Source organism: Taurulus bubalis, assembly GCF_910589615.1.
Source record: "Taurulus bubalis genome assembly, chromosome: 18".
Taxonomy (NCBI): Eukaryota; Metazoa; Chordata; class Actinopteri; order Perciformes; family Cottidae; genus Taurulus; species Taurulus bubalis.
In genome coordinates, this window is record NC_136606.1 from 21,537,921 (window position 1) to 21,552,210 (window position 14,290).

The following is a 14,290-nucleotide window of genomic DNA, read 5'->3' on the forward strand; positions in this document are numbered from 1 at the left end:
TAGAACCTCTGCTCTATGTTCATGTAGAACCTCTGCTCTATGTTCATGTAGAACCTCTGCTGTACGTTCATGTAGAACCTCTGCTCTATGTTCATGTAGAACCTCTGCTGTACGTTCATGTAGAACCTCTGCTCTACGTTCATGTAGAACCTCTGCTCTATGTTCATGTAGAACCTCTGCTGTACGTTCATGTAGAACCTCTGCTCTACGTTCATGTAGAACCTCTGCTGTACGTTCATGTAGAACCTCTGCTGTACGTTCATGTAGAACCTCTGCTCTACGTTCATGTAGAACCTCTGCTCTATGTTTATGTAGAACCTCTGCTGTACGTTCATGCAGAACCTCTGCTGTACGTTCATGTAGAACCTCTGCTCTATGTTCATGTAGAACCTCTGCTGTACGTTCATGTAGAACCTCTGCTCTACGTTCATGTAGAACCTCTGCTGTACGTTCATGTAGAACCTCTGCTGTACGTTCATGTAGAACCTCTGCTCTACGTTCATGCAGAACCTCTGCTCCAGTTCATGTAGAACCTCTGCTCCAGTTCATGTAGAACCTCTGCTCTAGTTCATGTAGAACCTCTGCTCTACGTTCATGCAGAACCTCTGCTGTACGTTCATGTAGAACCTCTGCTCCAGTTCATGTAGAACCTCTGCTCCAGTTCATGTAGAACCTCTGCTGTACGTTCATGTAGAACCTCTGCTCTACGTTCATGTAGAACCTCTGCTGTACGTTCATGTAGAACCTCTGCTCCAGTTCATGTAGAACCTCTGCTCCAGTTCATGCAGAACCTCTGCTCTACGTTCATGCAGAACCTCTGCTGTACGTTCATGTAGAACCTCTGCTGTATGTTCATGTAGAACCTCTGCTCTACGTTCATGCAGAACATCTGCTGTACGTTCATGTAGAACCTCTGCTGTACGTTCATGTAGAACCTCTGCTCTACGTTCATGCAGAACCTCTGCTCTACGTTCATGTAGCACCTCTGCTGTACGTTCATGTAGAACCTCTGCTGTACGTTCATGTAGAACCTCTGCTCTACGTTCATGCAGAACCTCTGCTGTACGTTCATGCAGAACCTCTGCTGTACGTTCATGTAGAACCTCTGATGTACGTTCATGCAGAACCTCTGCTCCAGTTCATGCAGAACCTCTGCTCTACTTCATGTAGAACCTCTGCTCCAGTTCATGTAGAACCTCTGCTGTACGTTCATGCAGAACCTCTGCTCTACGTTCATGTAGAACCTCTGCTCTAGTTCATGTAGAACCTCTGCTCTACGTTCATGCAGAACCTCTGCTCTACGTTCATGTAGAACCTCTGCTCTACATTCATGTAGAACCTCTGCTCTACGTTCATGTAGAACCTCTGCTCCAGTTCATGTAGAACCTCTGCTTTACGTTCATGTAGAACCTCTGCTCCAGTTCATGTAGAACCTCTGCTGTACGTTCATGTAGAACCTCTGCTGTACGTTCATGTAGAACCTCTGCTCTATGTTCATGTAGAACCTCTGCTCTACGTTCATGTAGAACCTCTGCTCTACGTTCATGTAGAACCTCTGCTCTATGTTCATGTAGAACCTCTGCTCTACGTTCATGTAGAACCTCTGTGTACGTTCATGTAGAACCTCTGCTGTACGTTCATGTAGAACCTCTGCTCTACGTTCATGCAGAACCTCTGCTCCAGTTCATGTAGAACCTCTGCTCTACGTTCATGTAGAACCTCTGCTCTACGTTCATGTAGAACCTCTGCTCTACGTTCATGCAGAACCTCTGCTCCAGTTCATGTAGAACCTCTGCTCTACGTTCATGTAGAACCTCTGCTGTACGTTCATGTAGAACCTCTGCTCTACGTTCATGTAGAATCTCTGCTGTACGTTCATGTAGAACCTCTGCTCCAGTTCATGTAGAACCTCTGCTCTACGTTCATGTAGAACCTCTGCTCCAGTTCATGTAGAACCTCTGCTCTACGTTCATGTAGAACCTCTGCTCTAGTTCATGTAGAACCTCTGCTCTACGTTCATGCAGAACCTCTGCTGTACGTTCATGTAGAACCTCTGCTCCAGTTCATGTAGAACCTCTGCTGTACGTTCATGTAGAACCTCTGCTCTACGTTCATGCAGAACCTATGCTCTACGTTCATGCAGAACCTCTGCTGTACGTTCATGTAGAACCTCTGATGTACGTTCATGCAGAACCTCTGCTCCAGTTCATGCAGAACCTCTGCTCTACGTTCATGCAGAACCTCTGCTCCAGTTCATGTAGAACCTCTGCTGTACGTTCATGCAGAACCTCTGCTCTACGTTCATGTAGAACCTCTGCTGTACGTTCATGCAGAACCTCTGCTCCAGTTCATGTAGAACCTCTTCTCTACGTTCATGCAGAACCTCTGCTCTACGTTCATGCAGAACCTCTGCTCTACGTTCATGTAGAACCTCTGCTCCAGTTCATGCAGAACCTCTGCTCCAGTTCATGTAGAACCTCTGTTCTACGTTCATGTAGAACCTCTGCTCCAGTTCATGTAGAACCTCTGCTCTACGTTCATGTAGAACCTCTGCTCTACATTCATGTAGAACCTCTGCTCCAGTTCATGTAGAACCTCTGCTCTACGTTCATGTAGAACCTCTGCTCTACGTTCATGTAGAACCTCTGCTCTATGTTCATGTAGAACCTCTGCTGTACGTTCATGCAGAACCTCTGCTGTACGTTCGTGCAGAACCTCTGCTCTACGTTCATGTAGAACCTCTGTTCTACGTTCATGTAGAACCTCTGCTCCAGTTCATGTAGAACCTCTGCTCTACGTTCATGTAGAACCTCTGCTCTACGTTCATGTAGAACCTCTGCTCCAGTTCATGTAGAACCTCTGCTTTACGTTCATGTAGAACCTCTGCTCCAGTTCATGTAGAACCTCTGCTCTACGTTCATGTAGAATCTCTGCTGTATGTTCATGTAGAACCTCTGCTCTACGTTCATGTAGAACCTCTGCTCCAGTTCATGTAGAACCTCTGCTCTACGTTCATGTAGAACCTCTGCTCTACGTTCATGTAGAACCTCTGCTGTACGTTCATGTAGAACCTCTGCTCTACGTTCATGTAGAACCTCTGCTCTACGTTCATGTAGAACCTCTGCTCTACGTTCATGTAGAACCTCTGCTCCAGTTCATGTAGAACCTCTGCTGTACGTTCATGTAGAACCTCTGCTCTATGTTCATGTAGAACCTCTGCTGTACGTTCATGTAGAACCTCTGCTCTACGTTCATGTAGAACCTCTGCTCTATGTTAATGTAGAACCTCTGCTGTACGTTCATGTAGAACCTCTGCTCTACGTTCATGTAGAACCTCTGCTGTACGTTCATGTAGAACCTCTGCTGTACGTTCATGTAGAACCTCTGCTCCAGTTCATGTAGAACCTCTGCTGTACGTTCATGTAGAACCTCTGCTCTATGTTCATGTAGAATCTCTGCTGTACGTTCATGTAGAACCTCTGCTCTATGTTCATGTAGAATCTCTGCTGTACGTTCATGTAGAACCTCTGCTCTACGTTCATGTAGAACCTCTGCTGTACGTTCATGTAGAACCTCTGCTGTACGTTCATGTAGAACCTCTGCTGTACGTTCATGTAGAACCTCTGCTCTACGTTCATGTAGAACCTCTGCTCTACGTTCATGTAGAACCTCTGCTCCAGTTCATGTAGAACCTCTGCTCTACGTTCATGTAGAACCTCTGCTCTACGTTCATGTAGAACCTCTGCTGTACGTTCATGTAGAACCTCTGCTCCAGTTCATGTAGAACCTCTGCTGTACGTTCATGTAGAACCTCTGCTCTATGTTCATGTAGAATCTCTGCTGTACGTTCATGTAGAACCTCTGCTGTACGTTCATGTAAAACCTCTGCTCTACGTTCATGTAGAACCTCTGCTGTACGTTCATGCAGAACCTCTGCTCCAGTTCATGCAGAACCTCTGCTCTACGTTCATGTAGAACCTCTGCTCCAGTTCATGTAGAACCTCTGCTGTACGTTCATGCAGAACCTCTGCTCTACGTTCATGTAGAACCTCTGCTCTAGTTCATGTAGAACCTCTGCTCTACGTTCATGCAGAACCTCTGCTCTACGTTCATGTAGAACCTCTGCTCCAGTTCATGTAGAACCTCTGCTCTACGTTCATGTAGAACCTCTGCTCTACGTTCATGTAGAACCTCTGCTCCAGTTCATGTAGAACCTCTGCTTTACATTCATGTAGAACCTCTGCTCCAGTTCATGTAGAACCTCTGCTCTACGTTCATGTAGAACCTCTGCTCCAGTTCATGTAGAACCTCTGCTCTACGTTCATGTAGAACCTCTGCTGTATGTTCATGTAGAACCTCTGCTCTACGTTCATGTAGAACCTCTGCTCTATGTTCATGTAGAACCTCTGCTGTACGTTCATGTAGAACCTCTGCTCTATGTTCATGTAGAACCTCTGCTGTACGTTCATGTAGAACCTCTGCTCCAGTTCATGTAGAACCTCTGCTCTACGTTCATGTAGAACCTCTGCTCTACGTTCATGTAGAACCTCTGCTCTACGTTCATGTAGAACCTCTGCTGTACGTTCATGTAGAACCTCTGCTGTACGTTCATGTAGAACCTCTGCTGTACGTTCATGTAAAACCTCTGCTCTACGTTCATGTAGAACCTCTGCTGTACGTTCATGCAGAACCTCTGCTCCAGTTCATGCAGAACCTCTGCTCTACGTTCATGTAGAACCTCTGCTCCAGTTCATGTAGAACCTCTGCTGTACGTTCATGCAGAACCTCTGCTCTACGTTCATGTAGAACCTCTGCTCTAGTTCATGTAGAACCTCTGCTCTACGTTCATGCAGAACCTCTGCTCTACGTTCATGTAGAACCTCTGCTCCAGTTCATGTAGAACCTCTGCTCTACGTTCATGTAGAACCTCTGCTCTACGTTCATGTAGAACCTCTGCTCCAGTTCATGTAGAACCTCTGCTTTACATTCATGTAGAACCTCTGCTCCAGTTCATGTAGAACCTCTGCTCTACGTTCATGTAGAACCTCTGCTCCAGTTCATGTAGAACCTCTGCTCTACGTTCATGTAGAACCTCTGCTGTATGTTCATGTAGAACCTCTGCCCTACGTTCATGTAGAACCTCTGCTCTATGTTCATGTAGAACCTCTGCTGTACGTTCATGTAGAATCTCTGCTCTATGTTCATGTAGAACCTCTGCTGTACGTTCATGTAGAACCTCTGCTCCAGTTCATGTAGAACCTCTGCTCTACGTTCATGTAGAACCTCTGCTCTACGTTCATGTAGAACCTCTGCTCCAGTTCATGTAGAACCTCTGCTCTACGTTCATGTAGAACCTCTGCTCTACGTTCATGTAGAACCTCTGCTGTACGTTCATGTAGCACCTCTGCTCCAGTTCATGTAGAACCTCTGCTCCAGTTCATGTAGAACCTCTGCTCCAGTTCATGTAGAACCTCTGCTCTACGTTTAAGTAGAACCTCTGCTCTACGTTCATGTAGAACCTCTGCTCCAGTTCATGTAGAACCTCTGCTCCAGTTCATGTAGAACCTCTGCTGTACATTCATGTAGAACCTCTGCTCTACGTTCATGTAGAACCTCTGCTGTACGTTCATGTAGAACCTCTGCTCTACGTTCATGTAGAACCTCTGCTGTACGTTCATGTAGAACCTCTGCTCCAGTTCATGTAGAACCTCTGCTCTACATTCAGGTAGAACCTCTGCTCTACGTTCAGGTAGAACCTCTGCTCTACGTTCATGTAGAACCTCTGCTCTACGTTCATGTAGAACCTCTGCTCTACGTTCATGTAGAACCTCTGCTCTACGTTCATGTAGAACCTCTGCTCTACGTTCATGTAGAACACGTGTTCTCCCCTCCCCCTCTCTGTTGCTTGTATTCCCCGCTGCATTAGGAACAAGCGCTCGTGGTTTTCGAGGCATGCTTTATTTAGATAGCCTCTTTAATGTGTAATGTGATTAAATGTGTAGGATAACCTACTTAGTGGCAGCATGAACAGCTGCTCAGTCCGGGTCGGCTAATGCTAAAAGCTTTCTCGCCTCAACCCGGTGGATTCCTGAGGATTGTTCCTTTAGGCCACTTCCAGGACTCTAATATTCACTTCATGAACATAAAGAACGTGTAGGTTAAGAGCTGCACTGAGGCGAAGGTTGGAATAAAATGTCACTATCTGCCACAAGACATACGCAGCATAACACCAGTGGCGGTCTGACATAAGACAGTATTTTTCAATTCATGTTTCAAACAACTTATTTGAAAAATATCCCTCTTTTTGAAGTTGAGCTTTTTGAACGTCAGCCTGAGAAACATCTTAAAACGCAACTTATTTTCTTAGATACAGGTGAACATGTTTTTTTCACAGCAGCTGGCTCTGCATTAAGATGGGATCACTTTAGGGACGGCCAGGAGACCTCAGGTCATACCTGCTGCTCCTGTGCATGCATCCTTTGCCATGACGATCCTGGCCTTTCTGCTCATATATCGCAGACCCATCAGGGTTTTGGGTGGCAGGTTTTTGAAAAAACGTCTAAACTGCATTCAGTTTAGAAACCAGCTGAAAGTAGTGATGTGTCCTTTCGTGTCGAGGCTTCGATGGACGTGTCGAGTAACCAGGTAGATTTTGGTGAAGCGCGTATCGAGGCTTGTGTCGATGACGTATGTGGTGACGTTCGAAGCCTCTGAGCCGGCCGTACCACGCGACTGATTCAGAACATAGTTTGTGGGTTTGCCGTGCGATTTGAAATATAAGAGGCAGCGAAACTCAATGGATTCCCCCTTCCTCTCTGTACAGCTTCATGTGTGCTGTGAAAGGGTATTTTATAAAGCAGGAGAAATAGTCTCAAAAAGCCCAGCACTGTGGAAAAGTTCTTATTTTTACTTAAAAAATTGGACACAGCAACATGGACTAACGGAGCCGAGGCTCAAACCACCGATCCTCTGACTGAAAGTCAGATATTCTAACCACTGACCCACAGTCACATCACAACCCTCTCCCAATTTGTTTCGACTTTTGATTTTGACCCCGCCATTATATCATAAAGATAGACACAATATGTATTGGCGTCACAAACATCATTTATTAAATTTAAAGCTTCACACACCAAAGCCATGGTGTCATGGTGTCTACTTGTTTTATTCCATACTTTTTAGGACATTGTAATGTTGTGTAAAGTGACTTTGAGTACGAAGAAAAGCGCTATATAAATGAAATGCATTATTATAAACTGCATTTTCGTGTGAAGCAAACCTTAAACCTTTTTATTTATTTCCAAAAAGAAAAGAAAAACAAGACCAATGGAGCGACAATCACCACATCGCTCTAAAAGCATTTTCTTAAAGCGACGTTTCGATTCACACGATGAACGACGACTTCTGCAGTCAGGATCAGGGCAGCAGGGCAAACAGGGGCAGCTACAGAGTAGTCAGAGGCCTCGTCTTTATTATTATCTCAACATCCATTTGATTCATACTTTTTCTTTCACATATTCAAAAATGATGAAAAGCAATAAAGAGGCAAGAAGATATCAGTACAAAAAGATTATTTAAGCATTCCGATACGAAGACGTCTCCCGTCTCCGTCAGACTCGTAAACGTGAAATCTCTCATCGGCACAAACAACCAAACATTCTGAATTATCATTTCACGAAGCGCTTGAGGCTCCTCTGATCAAAGCTCAGACCAGCAGTGCTGTGTGTTCTGATGTTATGTTTTATGGCTCTTAACAAAGACTTCAGAACACGCATGAGATACGTTACGGATGAAAGACATGAACTCGCTCACAGACGAGGCCTACCTACTAAACATCGCTCTTATTCTTTATAATAAGAGCGTTTGATCATTCACGTGTGCATATTTGAGAGACGGTTTCTGGTTTTGCGCGCAGAAGTTCCCGCTGCGACTCGGATGAAATGCAATGTAGTAGAAAACGTGTGACGTAAAGAGAAGCGTGTGCTCAGGGTCGTGTTTGGACACATGCTGTCCTCCATGTGTCGTCTGGGCTTCCTGAGTTATGAAGTGGACTTGTGTTTGTAAAGCACCTTTCCAGGGTTCCCCTGCTCTTCAGGACTCTTCAGGACTCTTCAGGACACGTGGACTGGACTTGAGTGGTTTCAGGGTCGCCGAGCCCTCTGTAAAGGAGCTCCGGGCTCTTATTGGTCAAACGTCACGGAACAGAGATGGGACGTTGTGCCCGGCGCTATCGTTCTCATTCCCAACAGCCAGTTGTTAAAACCAAGGCTGGGGTCTAAGGAATCTTTTTCCTAAATGAGTGAAATGACCAGGAAGAATCTCCGCGGCAGCCGAGATGAGAGCCGGTCCAACTCTCTAGACGCCAAGGAAAGGAGCTGTGATCCCTCCTTCTGTGTCTCCTTGAGCTCAGGGAACACTGGACTTCACCAAACGAGAGGAGGGAATGTCTTGAGGCAGCTACATTATAAAATGGCGCACCATTTGGGGGTCACTACCCGAGGTCAAGGAAAAGAGAAGGACTTTGTGATCAAGTCTTAAGGCATTCTGGTCTTTAGAGGAAAATAAAACAGACTGAACTCAGTCGCTGACGAGCTTCCTCCAGAACTTTGAGTGTAAAACATTAGTCGTAGAGCTTGAAGGAAGATTATTGTCAACCTATTGTTGAATGAACCTTCACTCAGTACACAGATAAGTACCTTGGAACCATCAACACCGTCTATAATGTGTTATAAACATACTCACAATGCCTTATAATCTGTTTATAGCACGATTGTTATAGTTAAACGCCGCAAAATATCCATAATGCTTTATAACAATAATCAAAATACATTATAAAGCCTTTTATAATGTCTCACAAGATCATGTATAATACTTCATAATTGCGGGTGACTTTTTATGCAAGCTCATGTCTATAATGCATTATAAACATACTTGTACATACAATGTTATAATGTGCTCCTATATACATGTATAAGTATACTTGTTTGTTTTATATATATATATATATATATATATATATATATATATATATATATATATATATATATATAATTTGACTCAATTACGTGAAATGTAAAAATATCCATCATTCAGTTGTTACCTTTTTTAGGCCTGTTAAATTAATTATTTTTATTTTGTTATTGCATTGATTTCCTTTTATTTTTGACTTTACTTAAGCAAACAATGAAACAACAGCCATTTTTAAAACATTGATATGATGCTGCTCGTGTATGAGCAGACGCTAAAGTGTATGCATATCATGAACCAGGTCAAGACGTCTGAGGAACAAGTAGAGCTCTGATGGGACAAGTAGAGCTCTGATGGGACAAGTAGAGCTCTGATGGGACAAGTAGAGCTCTGATGGAACAAGTAGAGCTCTAATGGAACAAGTAGAGCTCTAATGGAACAAGTAGAGCTCTGATGGGACAAGTAGAGCTCTGATGGGACAAGTAGAGCTCTGATGGAACAAGTAGAGCTCTAATGGAACAAGTAGAGCTCTGATGGGACAAGTAGAGCTCTGATGGAACAAGTAGAGCTCTAATGGAACAAGTAGAGCTCTGATGGGACAAGTAGAGCTCTGATGGGACAAGTAGAGCTCTGATGGGACAAGTAGAGCTCTGATGGGGACAAGTAGAGCTCTGATGGAACAAGTATAGCTCTGATGGAACAAGTAGAGCTCTGATGGAACAAGTAGAGCTCTGATGGGACAAGTAGAGCTCTGATGGAACAAGTAGAGCTCTGATGGAACAAGTAGAGCTCTAATGGAACAAGTAGAGCTCTGATGGGACAAGTAGAGCTCTGATGGAACAAGTATAGCTCTGATGGAACAAGTAGAGCTCTAATGGAACAAGTAGAGCTCTGATGGGACAAGTAGAGCTCTGATGGAACAAGTAGAGCTCTAATGGAACAAGTAGAGCTCTGATGGGACAAGTAGAGCTCTGATGGAACAAGTATAGCTCTGATGGAACAAGTAGAGCTCTGATGGAACAAGTAGAGCTCTAATGGAACAAGTAGAGCTCTGATGGAACAAGTAGAGCTCTAATGGAACAAGTAGAGCTCTGATGGGACAAGTAGAGCTCTAATGGAACAAGTAGAGCTCTGATGGGACAAGTAGAGCTCTAATGGAACAAGTATAGCTCTAATGGAACAAGTAGAGCTCTGATGGAACAAGTATAGCTCTAATGGAACAAGTATAGCTCTAATGGAACAAGTAGAGCTCTGATGGAACAAGTAGAGCTCTGATGGAACAGCCGAGACGTTTCCTGCTGTGGTTTCTCACTGTAGAAGAGACACGCTGGCCGCTGCCCAAACCACCACTCAAAACACTCAAACTAAAGCAGTGCATTCCAGGAGCGCATGTTGGAATTTGCATCAGGAGGAATATAAATAGACGCAACTACATATTATCTGGTCAATAAGGTGGAGCCAGGTCTCTGGAGGTGTGGCCACAACAGTCCTCCTTATTGTAATCCATCTTGTTTTCCTGCAACTGTGCCGTAGCCAGGGGCATGCTGGGTAGTGGAATATCCTGAGGACCGAGCTGGGTTAGCTTAGCTTCCATCTCCTCCCGGGACCTCAGATCCTCTTCCGCTGGCGTTTGGGGCCCTCCGTGTGCGTCCAACGAGCAGGTCTTAATATTTCACCACACCATATTACAAAGCCTCCAGAATCATATCAATGTTTTAAAAATGGCTGTTGTTCCCTTTTAGAGCAACCCATAATCATATTATAATGCATTATTACAGTTATAACAATGCATTAAACTAATTATTATAATGCATTATTACAGTTATAACAATGCATTAAACTAATTATTATAATGCATTATTACAGTTATAACAATGCATTAAACTAATTATTATAATGCATTTGATAAATTATGGGAATATAATATGAACCCTGCAAAAAACAAACAAACAGTGGTATAAGCAGTTTATAACACATTTTAAGTGTTTAATATGCATTTTTAAACTGATTTATGTTTCAAATGCATACAAATAGTGACATTACTTTGGAAAGGTCAGATTCCTTCAACATGGATTTTGGCACGAGAGTTTAGTCAGTTGAGTACAACTTCCTGTTGGAAAATTCTAATGAGCGGCGTGGAGAAGGTTAGTTTGGCTTCCTGGGACGCCGCACCTTAACCCACCACGCGGCTTCCCTTCCAGGAGGCGCGCCCGGAAAATGGGGGAAATATTGACAATATGTCGTCTGCACAGAGCACAGATCCTGTTTCTACCAAACATAATGAACAACACAGCAGCGGAGCCAGAAGAGCCGCGAGCCTTCTTTAGCTTTTGGCAACGCACACGGTGGACTGTAAACACCACCGAGTGGATCTCTGTTGGTTTAGTGATGCGCATCACTGGAATGGTGGGCTGGGATTTACTTCTTTGGCCAGACAGAAAGAGAAAGAGAAAGAGAGAAAGAGAGAGAGAGAGCGCTTGTTTCGTACATGATGCACATCTGAGTGAGTGGGCATCGGTTCAGTCTATATTTGGATGTTGGAGAGACTCGTCTCCACACTTTAGGAGCCGTCTTCCTCGTCTCGCTGCTCGCCGGGCTCCACTCTCTGAGACAGGAGGAAGGACTCCCACACAGCCAGGCACTGGAAAAGAAGCATCATCATCATCATCGTCATCATGATAGAGCTTTTGGTGATTTCTTTTAAAGTGATTTCTTTTAAAAGGCCTATACACATGCGTTATACTCAGCTGAATGTATTGCTTCATAGCAGATCCGTGACAGTTGCAGCACTTTCCTCACTAAAAGGTTCCTTTAGATTCACACGGGCAGAGACCGACTGCATTAGATAAACTGGATCTATTTCATGGAGTTTTAGCAAAATGCTTTGAGTGGATTTGGGTTCTCTGGGGAACATATGTGGGCTTTTATTGTGAAAGGGAAGACCAGAAGGAAGGGATCTGGTCTGCGGCGCCTTTTTGCCGCGTAATATTGGCATTCTGTGTGTGTCAATACTCGCACCACATTTTCCATACTTGAATCATGAAGTAACATCTAATCATGAGACCCCAGAGCCCAGCAGCCCCGGTGCTTGCTGGCAGCATTACCAGCCAGCTGTGGTGGTTGCTACTTGCAAGATTTAGGGTTGCCATACTTTTTTTCGGAGCTTTCACTGTGAATAAAGGCATTAACCAAACACGTTCTGGGTTCTGCTCCTACAATTATAGAAATTATGAAACTACAACACAGAGATTTCGTTGTCGCCATCTTGGATTACGGCCATGGCCATGTATTTCTGTTTAACCAATGAACAGAAGAGACCATATTTGGAGTGAGAAGGAGAGAGGTAGAGTCGCCGTATGTTCTCGCAGTGACCTGTCAATCACAGTAAGCCCCGCCCTAAAGCGTCCCCTGCTTTATGGTCTGTTTGACTCTAAATGACCATAATGTACTAAATGAACATCATGCTGTATTGAAGAAGACTTGAAACTAGAGATTGAGACATAAACTCATGTTTACAATGTTTACTGAGGGAATACATCAAGAGAAGTAGAGTCATTTATATAGACTTCTATACAACCACAGGAGTCGCCCCCGGCAACAGTGCAACATGATAGGAGAGTTAAGTGTGGACTCCTAAATATTAGATCGTTGTCTTCTAAAGCTGTATTAGTAAATGAATTAATATCAGATAATGATATTGATGTGTTGTGTTTTACTGAAACCTGGCTGAGACATGAGGAATATGTCAGCCTCAATGAATCTACTCCTCCAAGTCATGTTAATATACACATTCCTCGAGGCACCGGTGGAGTAGCTGCCATTTTTGACTCGGGTCTGTTAATGGGTCCTAAACCTGGACTGAACTGCAACTCATTTGAAAGCCTTGTTCTTATGCCGTGTTCACACCAAAACAGTTGCGAAAATTCGCAACGCTTTTTCGCTTCTATCGCGCCGCTGGTGTTTTTTAGTTTTTCGCAACCATCGCTGGGGAAAGGGGGCGGGGCTTCAGTCCCTTTTCGCCGCGAAAATCTCCTTCTTCATTTCCGTTACTCGACCATGGAAGGAGTAAAAAGTTTGTGTTGTAAAGCACCGGGTGACCGCAGACGGCAACTATAAGTTGGTCCTCCATTTTGCTGATGCAACATAGACGACCGGACGGCGGTGACGAGCGGAGCTTCTCAACGCTGATTGGCTTTCGCAACTCCGCGTCATGCGAATTATTCGCTGGAGTTGAAATATTTGAACGCCAGCGAAACAGCGAAAAAGCGGCGTTGCGACGCCGTTTCGCTTCTATCGCGACGCTCGGCGAAAAATTCGCTTTAACGCAGCTGTGCATTGACTTAACATGTAATCTGGACGCGCGAATATTTCGCAACTGTTTTGGTGTGAACACGGCATTAGTCTTTCACATCCAACCTGGAAAACAGTACAGCCCATTCTGTTTGTTGTGGTATATCGAGCACCAGGTATGTACTCAGAATTTATTTCAGAATCTTCTGAGGTTTTTGTCAAGTTTGGTCCTTAAGACTGATAAGGTTATTATTGTAGGGGATTTTAATATTCATGTGGATGTCAGCAATGATAGCCTTAGTGTTGCATTCAGCTCATTGTTAGATTCCATTGGCTTCTGTCATAGAGTACAGGAACGACTCACTGTTTTAACCACACCCTCGACCTTGTTCTTACATATGGCATTGACGGGGAGCATTTAGTAGTGTTTCCACTGAACCCTCTTTTATCAGACCATTGCCTTATAACTTTTGAGTTTATACTACCGGATTGTACAGCGTTAGGCAAGAGTTTTTACACCAGATGTCTAACTGACGGTGCTGTTGCTAGATTTAAGGAAGCGATTCCTTCTGTATTTGATTCATTACCATGTCTCAATATAACAGAGGACTCCTGTGCTAACTTTACTCCCTCCCAGATTGATCAGCTCGTCGATGGTGCTACTGGCTCATTGAGAGTGACACTGGACTCGATAGCCCCTCTAAAAAAGAGGATCATTAAGCAAAGGAGGCTCGCTCCATGGTACAACCCTCAGACCCGCATTTTGAAGCAAGCATCACGGAAGCTTGAGGGCATATGACGTTCCAACGGTCTGGAGGAGTCCCGGTTGGTTTGGCGGATAGTCTGAGAACAAATAAGAAGGTCCTCCGTAATGCCAGAGGAGCCTACTACTCATCACTAATAGAGAAACACAAGAGCAACCCTAGGTTTCTCTTTAGCACTGTGGCCAGGCTGGCTGAGAGTCAGGTGGGATGGCCATGGAGGAGGCTGTGGGCCCTGCTGTGAGTCTGGATGGATTTTTTACCATCAACCT

At 44.3% G+C, this 14,290-nt stretch overlaps 1 protein-coding gene across 1 annotated transcript in view; it reads right to left on the reverse strand.

Annotated features, from left to right (window-relative positions):
* Nucleotides 1–10,945: 10,945 nt before the first annotated feature.
* Nucleotides 10,946–14,290, reverse strand: part of snx7 (sorting nexin 7) — a 40,554-nt gene continuing 37,209 nt past the window's right edge. Inside the window, exon 9 of the mRNA XM_079234643.1 lies at nucleotides 10,946–11,608. Coding sequence (XP_079090769.1) covers nucleotides 11,528–11,608 — 81 coding nt within the window. The 3' untranslated portion in view covers nucleotides 10,946–11,527. The remainder of the gene's footprint in view (nucleotides 11,609–14,290) is intronic.